At 50.3% G+C, this 15,109-nt stretch overlaps 5 protein-coding genes across 5 annotated transcripts; 3 read left to right on the top strand and 2 right to left on the bottom strand.

The window, feature by feature from the left end:
* Nucleotides 1-414: 414 nt before the first annotated feature.
* GUITHDRAFT_133486 (hypothetical protein) lies at nucleotides 415-3,903 on the top strand (the record flags this gene model as incomplete). Its single annotated transcript, XM_005840040.1, has 10 exons — nucleotides 415-490; nucleotides 540-656; nucleotides 864-946; nucleotides 994-1,448; nucleotides 1,497-1,626; nucleotides 1,671-1,804; nucleotides 1,854-2,004; nucleotides 2,053-3,195; nucleotides 3,393-3,559; nucleotides 3,651-3,903. The coding sequence occupies 10 exons, from the start codon at nucleotides 415-417 to the stop codon at nucleotides 3,901-3,903; spliced, it is 2,709 nt and encodes a 902-aa protein (XP_005840097.1).
* Nucleotides 3,904-4,513: 610 nt separating this feature from the next.
* Nucleotides 4,514-5,519, top strand: GUITHDRAFT_150530 (hypothetical protein; the record flags this gene model as incomplete). The annotated part of the gene is made up of 4 exons (XM_005840039.1): nucleotides 4,514-4,547; nucleotides 4,750-4,832; nucleotides 4,885-5,247; nucleotides 5,296-5,519. Coding segments are annotated over exons 1-4 (592 nt in total), but the record flags the coding sequence as incomplete, so codon positions are not given.
* A 352-nt stretch (nucleotides 5,520-5,871) lies between these two features.
* GUITHDRAFT_150528 (hypothetical protein) lies at nucleotides 5,872-7,230 on the bottom strand. The gene is made up of 4 exons (XM_005840038.1): nucleotides 7,125-7,230; nucleotides 6,886-6,990; nucleotides 6,247-6,829; nucleotides 5,872-6,169 (listed from the first exon to the last, which is right to left on the bottom strand). Exons 1-4 carry the CDS (start codon nucleotides 7,200-7,202, stop codon nucleotides 5,919-5,921), a joined length of 1,017 nt encoding a protein of 338 aa, XP_005840095.1. The 5' UTR covers nucleotides 7,203-7,230; the 3' UTR covers nucleotides 5,872-5,918.
* A 744-nt stretch (nucleotides 7,231-7,974) lies between these two features.
* GUITHDRAFT_133484 (hypothetical protein) lies at nucleotides 7,975-9,386 on the top strand (the record flags this gene model as incomplete). The annotated part of the gene is made up of 6 exons (XM_005840037.1): nucleotides 7,975-8,010; nucleotides 8,061-8,124; nucleotides 8,691-8,815; nucleotides 9,119-9,166; nucleotides 9,216-9,328; nucleotides 9,377-9,386. 6 exons carry the CDS (start codon nucleotides 7,975-7,977, stop codon nucleotides 9,384-9,386), a joined length of 396 nt encoding a protein of 131 aa, XP_005840094.1.
* A 3,851-nt stretch (nucleotides 9,387-13,237) lies between these two features.
* Nucleotides 13,238-14,068, bottom strand: GUITHDRAFT_64869 (hypothetical protein; the record flags this gene model as incomplete). The annotated part of the gene is made up of 1 exon (XM_005840036.1): nucleotides 13,238-14,068. A coding segment is annotated over one exon (831 nt), but the record flags the coding sequence as incomplete, so codon positions are not given.
* Nucleotides 14,069-15,109: the final 1,041 nt, after the last annotated feature.

The following is a 15,109-nucleotide window of genomic DNA, read 5'->3' as shown; positions in this document are numbered from 1 at the left end:
CATACACCGGTGCCATGATGTTTTTTTTTGGATCTCACAACCGTTGAACATCTTTCATACTGAAGCCATGGCCGGATGACGACACGCAGGTCCGAGCGAGACAGAGAGAGGAGGGAGAGAGCAGAGACAGAGAGAGGAGAAGCAAGGGTGGTATGCCACTAAGCGGCCCGGGCAAGCACTGAAAACTCATTTAGTGACCGAAAAACAGGAGGCGTCCAGGCCCCTTCACTTTTCTCCCTTCAAGGCCATTGTTAGCGTACAAGGAGGTAGCTCGACTCTCAATCATCGTCGGATGCTCATCTTCCGCAGCCTGTAAGATCCAAGCCCCTTCCATGGAGGAACGAGCCATCTCTGGCGCTCTGGTTCAATCTCGAGCAGGTCGCGAATGAAATTTCCGAGTTCATGCGGGCAGGAATGGTGACGCTGGGGTTACAGCTTGAAAGGAGGGGACAGCAAGAGAAGGGTCGAGTAGAGGCGATCGAAGACGAGGGTGCGTTATGATCTCAGCCGTCAAACTGCTCTGAATTGTTACTGCACAGCACGACCGTGGAGGACCGGATGGCATCCGCCAGTCACACCTATCCCTGCTGCTCGCCCTGAGCGCGCGTCTCAAGAAATCGCTGAGTTGAGGCCCACCTTTCACAGAAATCGAGCTGGTGACAATCTTACCCCATAGCAAAGCTGAACCTCTTCCACTCTCTTCACTCAACTCATTCCATGGCACACAGGAATCCATCCTGTGATAAGCTTCGATGGCAAGAGCCAGTTCTTATGCCTGGCTGGCAACAGCATGTTCTTTGACATGCTGAGTGGTAACCAAAGGAGTGAAAGGGGTAGAGGGAGCACATGTAATACGCAACCAGGTGATATCCGAGACTCCTCTTTCACAATCTTCGTGGTCGTCCTGTCTCGATGCACTGAGGGATCGGCGCCCTGGCCTCTGCTAGTGAATGATTCTCCTTGCACGCTTCTGCAAGTTGACCTTTCTGACAGGCTGCCATCGATACCAGCAACAAGTTCAGGATTGAAATCAGCGCTGACCTCAAAGAAGGGCAATCATGTTACACCCTGCTGTTCGGGAACGTCGCTAGGCAGTCTCCTCTCAACGTGGACATGGAAAGGACGCAGATCATTGCTGTGAGGAAGGAAAAGACGGGAGTCAGATGGTGGATCAACGGTGACGAGTGCGATGCTATCGCTCCTGGGACTCTGGTAACAGAGGTAGACGACAAGAACGACCCGATCAAGCAGAGAATGAAGAGCAGAATGTCCTCAAGGAACTCTTCTGTCAGGAGCCAAGAGAACGAGGCCATAGATCTCTCTATCGATCAGATATATCTTGGGAGGAGCGTGGTGGAGGTAGAGGGCATCCTTTCAGAGCATAAAAGGCATCACTTCTTTGATGGAAACCTGGCGGAATTGATTGCGTACCGAGCTGCACTGAGCAAGTGAGCTCTTCTTCGTCATTGCTTCTGATTTCCTCACTTATGCTGCAGAGATCACGTGGATGAGATCGGGAAATATCTTGCCGGCAAGTTTGAAATCGCATGGCTGTTGAAATGGAGGAGAGCGTCGAGCACCGTCCACAGCTTCTCCTTCTCCACGCACTCAAGTGTCGCAGGCCTGGTACTTCACGTCTTCTTCCTGCCCCGTTGACAACAGCGAGGTAGATCGTCGACCTCTCTCACCCTGAACGAGCAATGGCGAGCCTCACCGAGCTGCGGGACTTGAGCTGCAACCCAGTCAAGGCAGAGGAGATCGCAACCTACGACGAGATCTGGGACAGAATCTCCTCCTTCACCCAGTATGGCGTCATCCAGACTTGTGAGACCCTACTGACCCATCCTCTCTAGGTTGCCAAACGAGGACCTTCAGAGGCTGAGCTTCATCCTCGTGGGTAACCTTGCATTCTACTCGGCAGAGGGCAAGGCAGCATTGACGCATCGCAACTTCATGCATGTCCTTCTCGACAGCGTCCTGCACTCGGAGAGTGTGCATGTGGAGGTAAAAGAGCCTTGAAGTCTGACATGATTCTCATCCTTCCTCGCTCAGGCTGCCTCCTGTGAAGCGCTGGGAAGATGGTGCGAGAACGACTCTGCGGCTCAGATGCATCTCATTTCCATCGGAGGTCTGGCAGTGATTGGCAACATGGTTGCCTCATCCAACTCTCGAGTCAAGAGCTCGGGGTGTCAGCTGCTGTCCAACATGCTGTCCGACCCCATCGTCTCCGAGATCGTCCTGGCAGAGGATTCCATCTCCTCCATGACAGGAGCCTTTCTCGAGCTCCTCCTCGTCGATGACATTAGGATCCAGAGCATTGCTGCTCGAGTCCTCTGGACTCTCGCTGAGATCCCAGAGAGGAGGCAGAAGCTCATCCAGGATAACGCACTCGAGTACATCGTCAAGATGATCGGAGCAAGGCATGACGAGCTGCAGTCAGCTGCAATGCAAGTCCTTTCGAAGTTCCTCTGCCACGAGCCGAAGCTGCTACAAGTTGTCTTGAACCATCCGATCCTGCCGGTCACGCTGGTTGACCTGGCGAGTTTTGCGCAGAGAGAGGACGTGGTGGGCAGGGCTCTGAATTGCATCTTCTACATGTGCGTGAGAGACGAGCATGCGGTCAAAGTCTGCGACCTGGGGCTGCTGGACGCGCTGCTGATCCTCGTGAGGCGGCAAGAGGCTCTCGTCATCACCAACAGCATGATGATCATCGCGGCGCTGTCTCACCTTGCTGACCAGATGAAGTACCTGGTGAAGGAGCACATCGCTCGAGATCTGATCAAGATACGAGAGAGCGACGTCGGCAAGACGGTTGAGAATCTTGCCTGCGCTGCCATCGGGATGTTCATCAAGAACTTCGAGGGGAGGGAGCTGATGGAGGTGAAGAAGAGTCTCATGCAAGACAACGTGCTTGACTACCTCCTGGAAACGATCGCTCAAGGATACACAGACGACTACACCATCGTCTATGAAGGATGCAAGAGTTTGATGTACTTCGCTGCTCAAGATCACGCTGCGTCCGAGTTCTGCGCAAGAAAGGCCCTCAAAGACTTGTTGAGGATCAGCAGGGGAGAGAAGGAGATATCCCGTCTGTCGTTGCGCAGCTACATCCTCCGTGCGCTCCCGGAAGAAACGCTCACACCAGAGCAGCTGGCAGAGAGAAGTTCAGAGAGGCCTCGACACCTCGAATGGCAGGTTGTTCCTCCCTCATCTCCTCCACCTCCGTCACTTTTTTCTCCTCCTTTCCGAACATTCTCTCTCTCTACTTCTCTCTCTCTCTCTCTCTCTCTCTCTCTCTCTCTCTCTCTACTTCTCTCTCTCTCTCTCTACTTCTTTCTCTCTCTCTCTCTCTCTACTTCTCTACTCCTGCCCCCCTCATCCTCACCTTCCAGGGCATGCGAACCATCGCCGCGGTCATCTACGGCGGAGAGCCGCAGACTGTGCGATACGTGCTGGAGCGAGGGGGGTTGAGCGCAGTGATCTCCCTTTGCCTCACGGGGCCCTACCAGCTCAGACAGGAGGGAGCAAGAGCCATCTCCACCGTCTGCTTGCACTGCAGGTAGCTCATCACTTCACTGAACCCCTCCTCCTCTTCCCGCTGCGACCTGCGACCTCTTCTCTCCGATGATTTGATTGTTGTCCCCCAACAGCTCTCCGGAGTTCTGCTATGAGGACTACACCGTCAACTCCTTCCGAGAGATCGCAAACTCCCGGGTGATCGAAGTTTACATTCAAGTCTCCTTGGACCCCTCCTCTCCTGCGTACGCGCCGGCTGTGTGGGATGTAGCGCTCATGCATGCCTGCAGGGATGCCAGCGCAGCGGCCTACGACGTCTTGTCATACCTGCACAACTTCGTGGACAACGAAACGTTTGTTGAGAACTCTGATCCAACAATCAGGTGAGTGATCTCCGATACAAGCTCGTTCTCATCTGCCCTGCAGACCATCACCGAGGGAGGAAATGGCGAAATCATGCGCATTGACATCTGAAGAAACCGCGGAGAAGGAGGTGGAGGCTGAGGAGGAGGAGTCACAAGATACTTTATCAGCGACTTCGGTCACTTCGGTCACTTCGGTGACGTTGTCAGACACATCGGTCTCAGACAATTCCGATGATGATGATGATGATTGATGTGTCACGTTGACATGCGACGAAACCTGATGTTTTATTTATTGTCATGATGGAGATTAAACAAGTCAAACTAGTCAAGACTCGCTTCAAGACTCGCTTCAAGACTCAGTAAAAACCTTGACAAGATCGCTGCTGTTGGGTGCTGGTGCTAAGTTCACCTCAGAGCAAGACATAGTCAAGAATTTGGGGCAGAAATAATCGACCCCAAGGATATCAGTCAAGGTGTTGCGACTGTCTTGTCCCCCGATTGAATCTCAATCACCGATGCAAGCAATCCGAGGGTAGGGTAGTTTATTTCTTGTACCCGGTACATTTCCGCAACGACCAATGTCATCCAAACGGGTGTCGATGCTACCCCACCCTCAACACCCTTTCTGGGGGAACGACACAAGATGGCGACCACATGAAGGACGTGGTAAGCATTGTGATGATTGCGATGGAGCAGGAAAGAAGAAAGGTTTGATGTTGAGATCCAAAGACAATAAGGATGCACACCTCTCAAACATATCTCAATGTTAGACAGAAGAAGATGTTGATGCCTCGGAGAGGGTGGAATTTTTTAACTTACACCTTTGCTGTTTTCTTGAATCTGCACTAATAATAATGCATCTCGACAGGTAAAATATTACCTTGCTACTTCCAAAGTCCGGCGCCAAAAGAAGATCCTATTGACTTCGGAAGAGTTTATCGCACAAAACCGGTATGGCTCCTATTCAAACCATCTCGTTCTTCTCACTCCCTGGAATGTACAGCAAGGAAAAATCCGCGAACTCGGAGGACACTCCAGCAACAGTCATTGAAACTCAACCATCGTACAGACATTCACTTGATGAGCAGCATCATAGCAGCTCGGATGATGAGACGGCCAAGGAGTTGATCAGCGAGCTAGGAATCACTGTTGGGCTTAATCAGATCTCTACTTGCTGTGAAGTAGCACCTGAGGGGTTTAGAACGTCGCCGACATCAAAAATTGAACCTATCACCTCCACATCACACAGAATGGCAATTCTTGTGAAGAAAGTTCAACCGATTCTCCATGTGCTGGACGAGGATGTACCATTCAGATTGCGCGACGAGCTCGTGGCGGTCAATGCTGAATGCCTGGTCAACAGGAGGTGAGCTTTTGGTCAGGAGGAGAAGAAACTCATGGTTGTGTCATTCAGGTGGCAGGAAAGCATGAACATAATCAAATCGACAATCAAATCATCATACTCTGACAAGCTTGAGCTCATTGTCAAGCGAAAATACAAGATGCCTTTCTCGCAAGTCAAATCGAACGAGACTTATCTGTTTCTAAAACTTCTTCTCAACACCGCTGCCGAACCTTCAACATCAGGCGAGGAGGAGATACAGGAGGAGTCATCAAGAGCGTATCGATCATCGCGAGTCATTCCGTGGCCGTATCTACCTCCAGAGGTTACGCTTGTCGTTTGCCACGATTGCACCTTGATCTTTCTTGCAGATTCTCTCGTGGAGTTCTGCACAAACAAAAAGTTTCCTGCAGTGGCTTATAAGCGATTTACAGATTGACGATGCGTTGCAAATCGACGGCACGTCATTTTCGAATCTGCATCAGACTGCAGATCGTCTGAATTTGACTCCTGCACAGGCAAGGGAATCCCTGTTATCCTTTCCAGGCAACTGACTTCCACTCAGGCCCGGTTACTAAATCACATTCTAACGGACATTAGGATCCCGTGAAACATTACTGGACATATTTTACACTGCCATGTAGATTCAAAGAGCTGTGATTAACTAAACCAAATCATCAATTATATGTACTCTATCAGTCCTCTTTCTCTTCCTGGGACGTTGGAAATCTTGACTCTGCTGCTGTCAGCTCCTTAACTGTCTCTACATCTTCCTCAATCCTCCGCAGGTTCTCTTTCTCAACGTATGTCATCTTGTGCTCAGTCGGCTCGGGCTCGAGGATCAGCTCGACGGTGCTCTTGGCACGAATTCCCAGCTCTAGTAGACGATGATGTGGTTGGACTATCTTGCCCTTGAAAAGAATATGAAATTTCCGAGATCCTCCCTCTGTCATGAACGTTTCAGTACAAGATTTCTCAAGGATACACATTACACAAACGAAACAAACAAGGGCATGGCATTACCTCCCGCCAGATCCGCTATTTCGCTGGTCGTTGCATTTCGATGAATGTACATGGAGTTCTTCCGGTAAGGAGTTTTGCAGTAGATCTGAATGTAATCGCTCATTCTGCGTCCCTTCTTATCCAAGTTCACATCGGAAGATGACTGCGACCAGGACTTTCCTATGGTACTCATCACCTTTCTAGACATGTTTCCCCTTCTCATGTTCTCTTCCAACAACATGGCTGCATACTCGGGCGCATGATCCGCTGTCCCATAACCTTTGTCGCCAGGATTTGCAACTCCGATGCCATTTCGTCTATCTTCAAGATCTGGGACTCTAATCTTTCGCTGTATCAGTGATTCAAGAGACCACTCCGTGGCTGGTCTTTCGCACCGCCTTTCCCCATCGTCGTAGTACAGTTTCAATCCCATATCCTTCGAGAGGACCACCTTCTTCGTTCCCATCATGTTTTCTACATAGAAAGACTTGGATTTGTCATCAGGATGAAGAGTCGTCGGCTTTGGATCATAGTGGCGAGGGCCCGTGTAGTTGTTGAAGTTACCAGTCCAACCCAAATCTTCAACCCGATTCTGTTGAGCAAACTGTGTGATATGATCAGACTTCAAGGAAGAAGCAAAGCCAATTGAGTGATACTCACATTTTCCACAAACTTTCTGCCTGTCTTCTGGTTGCTGATTCTATTCGGTTCTTGCACAAACTTGCTCGTCGACTTCCAGACCTGTTCCCTGTTGATTGGCGGCATCTGATGAGAAACGTGAGAGGCGGCAAGCACTCGTTAATAGGCAAAAAAAAGGAAGTAGATAGACTTCTGTTTTGGGTTGCAGAGCAAGGATTATGCGGGAGTGTGCAGATGAAGGGATATAAAGGAGCACTCACATATCCTGATGGCGGATCGTACAAATGCTTCCTCCCTCTCCGCTCAGTTCCTTCAATCGATGACAGGAACCCTCCCATGTCAGGAGGTCGTCTCGGCCATGAAGGAGGACCATGCGGATCTGGCACATCTTCTCCTCTCCGGTGCATCTGCAGCCGCCAGCATGGCCGATCACCACCATCGACCCCCGCCATGTCCGTTGCTCTCTCCACCCCCATCTCCCCTGGCCACCCCACCAACCATAAGGTACCATATCACCCCTATCATTGACCAGAAACATACCCCTTAAAATAATCAACCACCCCACCCTTTGACTCGTTGTTTTGTCAACGATTTCAGTTACTTTACCGTTGACAACGAGTTCTCGGTTACATTTCCGTTTCTGTCCAAATCGGGAGCCATGGTGAGCGATACTCTGCCGAACAAATGAAATTTATGGAGCATTCTTGCTGGGAAAAGATATTCTTTCATGACAAATATGATCCTTACCCGTGTTGATATGTTGAACTCCATTAGAATAGAATACTTGTTTGCCTTGAAACCTCTTGATGAACTCACGATAGGAACACTAAACTTATCATGTTTGTTCGTCACAGCGATGATGTCTTTGTTTGATTGTCCTTGGTCTTGCGTCATTACCTTGATATCTTCGCACATGTAAACCTGCTTCGATTGCATGTATCTTGGCGCATGCTCTTCGATCAATCAGCTGAAACCAATACAACAGTTTGGCATCGTGAGGAAGTTGCAGTCACTCATGACCGTCGATGCTTTTGGTGATTTTGACTCGCTCAAAGATCTATGTTGATCTATACGGACGACCTTACTTGAGGTTCAGGAGCGTGCGATGCCATGGCCGATAGAAGACAGCCAATCACGGAATCAGAGGTGACCTTGCTCTTCCGACTTTTCCGTATCCCTCAAGTTGCTATTGACAGGTCAGCGGAGACACTGATCTATGGAACGAGCCAGCAGTAAGCCTGGAGTGCGATGGTTTGTCTCGTAAGTCTTTCACCAGGTCGGAACTATCGATACAACTGTCACAGTAAACACCGACTATCAACCTGGATTTCCTTCAATGTGAAACAGCATTTGTGCCCTCGAAGTAGGTTCTGACCTCATTCTCAGGTGCAGCTAATCTGCTGCTTTGCCATGCTGTGAAAACGATTCGTGTTGTATGTATGATAAGCAGATGCTGCACACAACTAGGAAAGTCCACTGCCGTGTCGGTATAGCGATGGGAAAACGAAAGGGAATAAAGGAGCGGAATCAAGTTGTGAATCAATTCAACTCTGCCGTGCGAAATCTGCGCTGGTACTTCATAGTTCTTGTTTTCTTTTCATCGTGCCAGTCGGGGCTACAAGCTGATCAGCGTACCGAGCCGGGCGCAGCTGTCCAGGAGTCAAGCCCTTGAACTATCGTCCAGCTGATGGCCAGCGGCCCCCCACCGTTGTAGTACTGTGTGACCATGATCGACGATCGGCGCGATGCTGCCGCCAATCTGTGCGCTATCGGAGCGCCCGGCTGAGGCTGAGCGTGACGATCAGAGCCTCGAAACCGTCTTGTAGAGGCCCGGCGGGTCGTGAGTCCGATCGGAGCAGCCGGGCCCGAGGCTGTCGGTCACCGCACTCCCGGCGATTGGCCCGGCGGCACGCACCCTGAGCTCTGCCCTGAGCTCAAGCCTGGCAGTCAGGTGCCTGGCAGTAGTATCCATCTTGAGTGGGGATGCGGTCTAGTTTCTTGAAATTTTTTTGACTCCGGAAATAGAACAGTCGATGCCATGTCTGCAGCGAGACCGTGTGATAGAAGTAGAAGCGCACTCCTGCGAATGTCCCCCATGATGCTGGGAGTCTAGTCAGTGCTCTGTGTTTGCATTGCTCCTTGCACCTCCTAGTTGATACATGTCAATGGAGCATGCTAGTCCGATCAGAGATGATTTCAAGTAGTGTTGCGGTTCCTTGTCTCGATCGCTTGACAGCTTTGTTAGATGTTTCAGGTGTTGCAGACTTTCGCTAACGTTAGAACCACGGAAGATCTCGACTTCGTGAGTTTCTTCCTCTTTGTCATGATGCAAATGTTTGACTATACATAAGTGGCCCAGTGGCAACGACAACGGCTATGCCTTCTACCATCGTGTGGACGGAGTCAATGGTGGAGACATGAACCCTACCCACACCACTGGATTTTCCAAGAAGCAAAACTTCTGGTAGCTGTTGCATTGGATGATTTTTCTTCTGAGATTCTTTCATTGCAGGTACAAGTAAACTTGTAATCTGTACCCCTGTAGGCTGAGAAGAATAAAGCAGTTCTGTATTTGAAATTATCTTGATTGCTGGTTTCTTGAGATGGACTTCATTCTAAACTGTTTTCACGCATCAAATGTATGCTATACGCCCAAACGTGACGCGGCTTGTCTGCAAAAGGTGGTTTAACCATGCGAGAGCTGACGACGTCGTTGTTGCTTGACAGCACCTGAGTGAGGAATGAGAATCCAGCCTTGTTAATGAAGCATACCTGCAGTACGACATCTCCTTGCAGAAAGTGTTGAAGGACTTCTTTGCGAGCCATCTGTTTAGTTCGTTTGCCATTGATGCCTACAAGAATGCTACCAGCCTGTACCATAGTAAAACAATCATTCGCCCTTGATTGCATTACCGGCAGAGTATGCTTCACGTGTTCCGACTGCGCTTCTTCTATTGTGAAGGGATATGATTGTGACAACCTGATCCCAAAAATCTGTCGTAATTCCACTTCGGAGGGATCCTGCTCTTGTTCTGCTTTCTTGGGCTCCTTTCCTGATAATCTTCTGAAGTCTTTCAGAATTGAAGCAAAAGATTTTTGAGGAGAAACGTCAGTTGCGCTATCCTCTGCAGTGTCAACGACGACGCTGTTGTGTGTGAGAGGATGCAGATTCGATCCAGTATGCTCTTGTGCAGACGTTTGCAAGTCTTCTATTTTGTCGCTGGGGTACTTATTGAAATGCTGGTTGACATGCTCCTGTAGAGTGCTGGATGCTCCAAGGTTGTCAAACTTGGTTGGTGTCAGCGACTCGTGACTAGGTAGGATATTGCTGAAATCCTCGCCAGGGCTCTGAAATCCTTGGAATGTGTTATCTTCAGAACAACTGAGACTTCCATCGTCCCTTCCGCTCTCTTTCGAGATTTGGAACTTGCGCTCTAAAGAAGTACAACGATGCTGCAAGTTGCGGAGCCTGGACTCCAATTTTTCGCACTTGGCCTGCACTACTTTGTTAGCTTTGAAGATATGAGAACTATGAAGCTGTACTCGTTCTTCCCACAACATGTCTTCAACCAGACGATGCTGACTCTTGGACTCGATTAGAAGTGAACCAAGGCCTGTCAATATGCCAAGTGTTAGTCTGAAGAAGAGCTTATCAGCAGGTACGTCTGACACTGTTCTCGATTTCCACGTTTCCAGACTGTAAAACGCGGGTAAGCGAGAGTGGAGAAGGTGAAGGATTACATCAGAAATTTGTGGTTTTATGCCGCATGCTATTTCTTGTTCCAAACATGCATCAAATATGTTGGCGGTATCCATGATGTTCTGCAGCAATCATCGGGAAAGAACTTGGATGTTTTGTACTACCAGAGATAAGACGATCTTTCCTATCTCGTTGCCGTCTTGTTGAGATGTTGAGTGATTGGTGACTGCAAATCGTTCGATTTCGGAGAGGATTGAAGAGAACAGGTTCAAATAAACTTGGTCTGCTTCAACCTTGATCTGATTTCGTGCTCGTTCAATCTCGTCATAAGCCTGTACATCAGGTGAATGGCAGAAACTAGAATCGTCAACAACAATGTCTCGGGACCTGCAGACATTCCTCCAGCAAAACACCTTCATCAGCATTACGCTGATTCACGACGGCATGAAACAAGGTCCTCAACAACTCAGTGGATTGCTTCTGTGCCCGATGCATCGCCCTCACGTACTTGATTTCGCTGCTGCTTGACAGGCTGACCTTCTGCTCGCTGTCTGACTGACTCGCTTCCTCTTCCTCTTGCTGTGCTGCTATCAGACAGCCCAGACGAGCAAGCCATCGCGCTTTCTCCGCTGCCATGATCCGTCGGGGAGGGGAAAAAAAAGTCAAAAATTCCTTTCACCCAGACATACACTACCTAGTCTAGGGTTTGGAAGTCTGCCCGAGCGCCTCTCTATCCTACTGAACTAACTGACTCAACTCATGCTAGCTGCATAGTGATGCGCAGAATAGAAACTTTATTGAGGTTACTTGAAGCTCTCAAGAAGAAGGTTGATTCTGTGATCGGGGGGGAAGAGTCGTCGCGAGAGTTCGACAGGTCCTTCTGCCTTCAAGCTTGTCCTCCTCCTGAGTGCACCAGCTGGAGTCAGTTCGACACTTCACAATCATCACTACGACCTGTGCACGCGATCCGGGATGAGCGGAGGTTCTCGCTTCGCACCATTTCTCAGCAGGAGCTCCACGGCATCTGCATGCTCGTTGAGGATCGCCCAGTGTAGCGGCTGTCGATTCCATTTATCGGACGCATCAAGATCCTTGGAGCCTCTTGCCAGCAGCTCTGAGATAGTCTCTAGGTTGCCGCTCCTTGCAGCATAGTGCAGCACAGTCTGCAACGAGTTCAACTTAGCTCGCTTCACACGGCAACAGCATCATGATCCACCTGCTTGTTTGCGTCCTTGCACCTTACGGGAGCGCCCAAGTCCAGCAGGTACTGAGACGATACGTCATGATGCGTCAACAAAAGAGGAACGAACCACCTTGAGCGTCTTGACGCAGTTGGCAGCAGCAAGGTGTAATGGGGTCACGTGTTCCTGGTGAGGTCAACCATGAAATCTAGACGTCGGCAAGCAAGAAGCCAACCGGGTTCACAATGTTGAGAGAAGCGTTTGCCTCGATCAGCGCCTTCACAACCTACAAACGCCTTCACATCGAGGGGAGCGAGAGCTCTCAGGGACCTCGAGGTGTCCAGAAGCTGCCGCAAGATGCAACGGCGAATTCCCGGGATGCTGAGATGACGGGGGGATAATGTGAGATCCCATCCGAAGCTCTGAACGACTCACATGCTTGGTGACGAACCCATCCGGTCTCACTTGCTTGTCTCGGAGCAGAACTTCTGCTAGAAGCCAGCAGCCCTTCTGAGCAATCTTGTTGCAACCGACCAGTCAGATCGGTTGTGTAACGTTGATCTGCCTTACTTTATACAAGCAGTTGATAGATTTCTTTGCTGAGCTTGAAAGCTCCTCCTTCTCTTCCCTACTTTCATATCCTCGGCTCATGTCCCTGCAACGACAGTGAGCAGTTGTACGTCAATGCATGCTCAAGAAAACATTGACTCGATGCTTTCAGCTTCAAACTTTCTCTTCAACATGTTCCCTTCGGCCTCCGACGACGGTAGTACGACGCTTGACGACTAGATCGAGGTCAGTCTTTGCAGAAAGAGAGTGAATAGAAATATTGAAATGCCTGTAGGTGTGAACTATAGTCACGTACAGTCGAATGCTTGAGGAGGAATTTGACAGATAAAGGTCCTTGCACGACCCCGTCAACAGGCCAGTGGAATGGTTTGTTTCCGTCCTACACCGAGATATTCTTCAGACCTGGCAGGATGAATAAGCAACTTACAAGAGAGCCTGTCTGCTCCCATTGAAGGAGACGTTTAGTGACCGCCAGGGCTGCGAGAGAATCGCCTCCAAGAAGGAAGAAATCGTCGTGAGGAGATATTTCTGATTCTTTCAACCCCAAGACGCTCTTCCATACATGCGCAACTTTGCTCTCCATCTCTGTCAGAACCCAGCCATGAGTCGCAGACGTCTGGACAGGCGAGGCCTCGCTAACAAGCTTCCTCAGTGTCACAATGTCGCGCTTTCCTGTCGGCAACACCGGCAGAAGATCTACGAACTTGTAAATCTTGGGACAAAGAGCCTTGGGAAGTATGCGACTACAAAGAGAACGAAGCACATTCTCGACAACATCGTCGTCTTTGAAATCTTTCAGTTCGTCCTTCAGCTGGCATACACAAGACAGAGACGTCTTGGTCTCATCGAGCAAGACAGCGGTGTCAACCACGACCTCGCTTGCTTTGATCGATTCTTCTACCTCTCCCAGTTCTACCCGCATTCCCATCAGCTTCACTTGTGAATCAAGACGACCGATGAACTCCATGTCACTTCCAAGTACACGGAACAGATCTCCTGTCCTGTAGAATCTTGTTTCTTGCGAGTAGAATTTGCTCTCAGTCAACTCAGGTAGTCCAAGATAACCGCGCGATACCTGCTCTCCTCCCACATGCAACTCGCCCGTCTCCCCTTCCTTAGCCTCCTCTCCATCCTCACCGATCACCTTCACCAGAACTCCAGTCAGAGGTCTGCCGATCATCCTCGGGTTGTCTCCGACCTCCATCTTCCTCATCGTCTGGTAGACAGTCGCTTCCGTCGTCCCGTAAACATTCAACAGACAAACACGATCTGCCCACTTCTCCACCAGCTCCCGTGGCATCGCCTCCCCCCCAAGAGCAACGACCTCTAGCTCTGTATACTTGTCTACCGGCTCCTGGATGGTCCGCCATAGGATGGGAGTGCTACACACATGGGTCGCGCCACAGCTCAGGATTGTCTCACCAAAGTCTACCATCAGCTTCGATCGGCTTGAAAGACAGAGCACGTCGCCATGGCACAGAGCAGCGAAGATATCCCCGGAAGAAGGGTCGAAGGTGAAAGCGCTGGCGCACAGAATTCTCTTGCGCTTTTCCTCTCCTCGTTTCCTTGCGCTCTCCGACATCTCAGAGTAGAAAGGGTGGTTCCGGACGTAGGCTAGCGCATTGCGGTGCTCGCACAAGACTCCCTTGGGCCGACCCGTCGAGCCAGATGTGTAGTAGACCCAACAGAGATGATGAGCAGTTACTTGTGTGACTGGCAGATCACAAGTTGCTAGTTGCCTACCAGCTGACATCCCCAACAAGAACCCCGACAGCTCTACTAAGCTCTCCAGGTCCACCGGAAACAGTTCTTTACACGACAAGACTGTCGGTGGTGACATACTCGTTTGACCCCCAGCCTTCAATCCGTCCAAGACTTGGTTGATCTGTTTCAAGTATCAGCACAAACAGCAATCTGAAGAAAGCAGAACCTTGGCAATGTTTTGATCATGACAAACAATCAGTCTCGCCTTGCAATCTTGGATTATGTATTGCAGTCGTCTGTATCAAATCAGTGGGCATTGAACCATCTTGTTGTTGTTCTTTATTCTCACTCATGAGGCAGCTTCGTGTCGAGAGGAACGAAATAGCCTCCTGCCACAAGGATTGCGAGTTGGCTCAGCACCATAGTCAAACCCTCGTCGGCTGTCAGCGCAATAGCATATTCCTGCTGCACTCCATGCTTTGCCAACACCCATGCAGCATGAAGAACCAGCATCTTCACCTGTCAGGTGTGATCACACGTGACGTACATCTGATCGCGAGCTCACATGCTGATAGGAGATGCTGAATCCATCGGCCAGCTCGATCGCGCTGTGTTCGGGGAAGGATTGTGCGGTTGCAAGGAATTCATCTACTAATGTTTGCATTCTTTCAAGCCCCTCTCTTGCTTCAGCCTCCCTCCCTCCCTCCCTCCCTCGCTCTCCCTCCCTCCCCTTTTCGCTCTCAGCACCAAGACTCTTTCATTATCAAGTTCTCGTCCATCTGCTCCCTGAGCCCCGTGAGGGATCCTCCTGCTCCCGCTCCCGCTCCCGCTCCCGCTCCTGCTCCTGATCCTGCTCCTGCTCCTGCTCCTGCTCCTCTCACTTTCTCTTCATCGTCGTCCGCTGTTCCCCTTCGAGCTCGGCATCGATCCGCATGGACCGCTGCCCGACGGCAACAAAAAATTCGGCTCTGCCTGAGATGCGGTTCACCACAAATATGGCCGACCAAAGATGCGACTGCGGAAGTGGGTGTGGGGAGGGAGGGAAGGACGAGGAGGAGAAACAGCACAGAAGGGAAGGAAAGTGAGCGAA

Source organism: Guillardia theta, assembly GCF_000315625.1.
Source record: "Guillardia theta CCMP2712 unplaced genomic scaffold GUITHscaffold_7, whole genome shotgun sequence".
NCBI lineage: Eukaryota > Cryptophyceae > Pyrenomonadales > Geminigeraceae > Guillardia > Guillardia theta.
The sequence above is the reverse complement of the archived record's forward strand: the minus strand, read 5'-3'. Positions and strand labels throughout refer to the sequence as shown.

Bases quoted from the DNA above. Each gene is read 5' to 3' on its own strand.
- GUITHDRAFT_150528 (XM_005840038.1), bottom strand. From the start codon at position 7,202: ATGGGAGGGTTCCTGTCATCGATTGAAGGAACTGAGCGGAGAGGGAGG. The intron at 6,991-7,124 runs GTGAGTGCTCCT...GTTTCTCATCAG, and splicing joins ACGATCCGCCATCAGGATAT to ATGCCGCCAATCAACAGGGA. The intron at 6,830-6,885 runs GTGAGTATCACT...CATATCACACAG, and splicing joins GCAGAAAGTTTGTGGAAAAT to TTTGCTCAACAGAATCGGGT.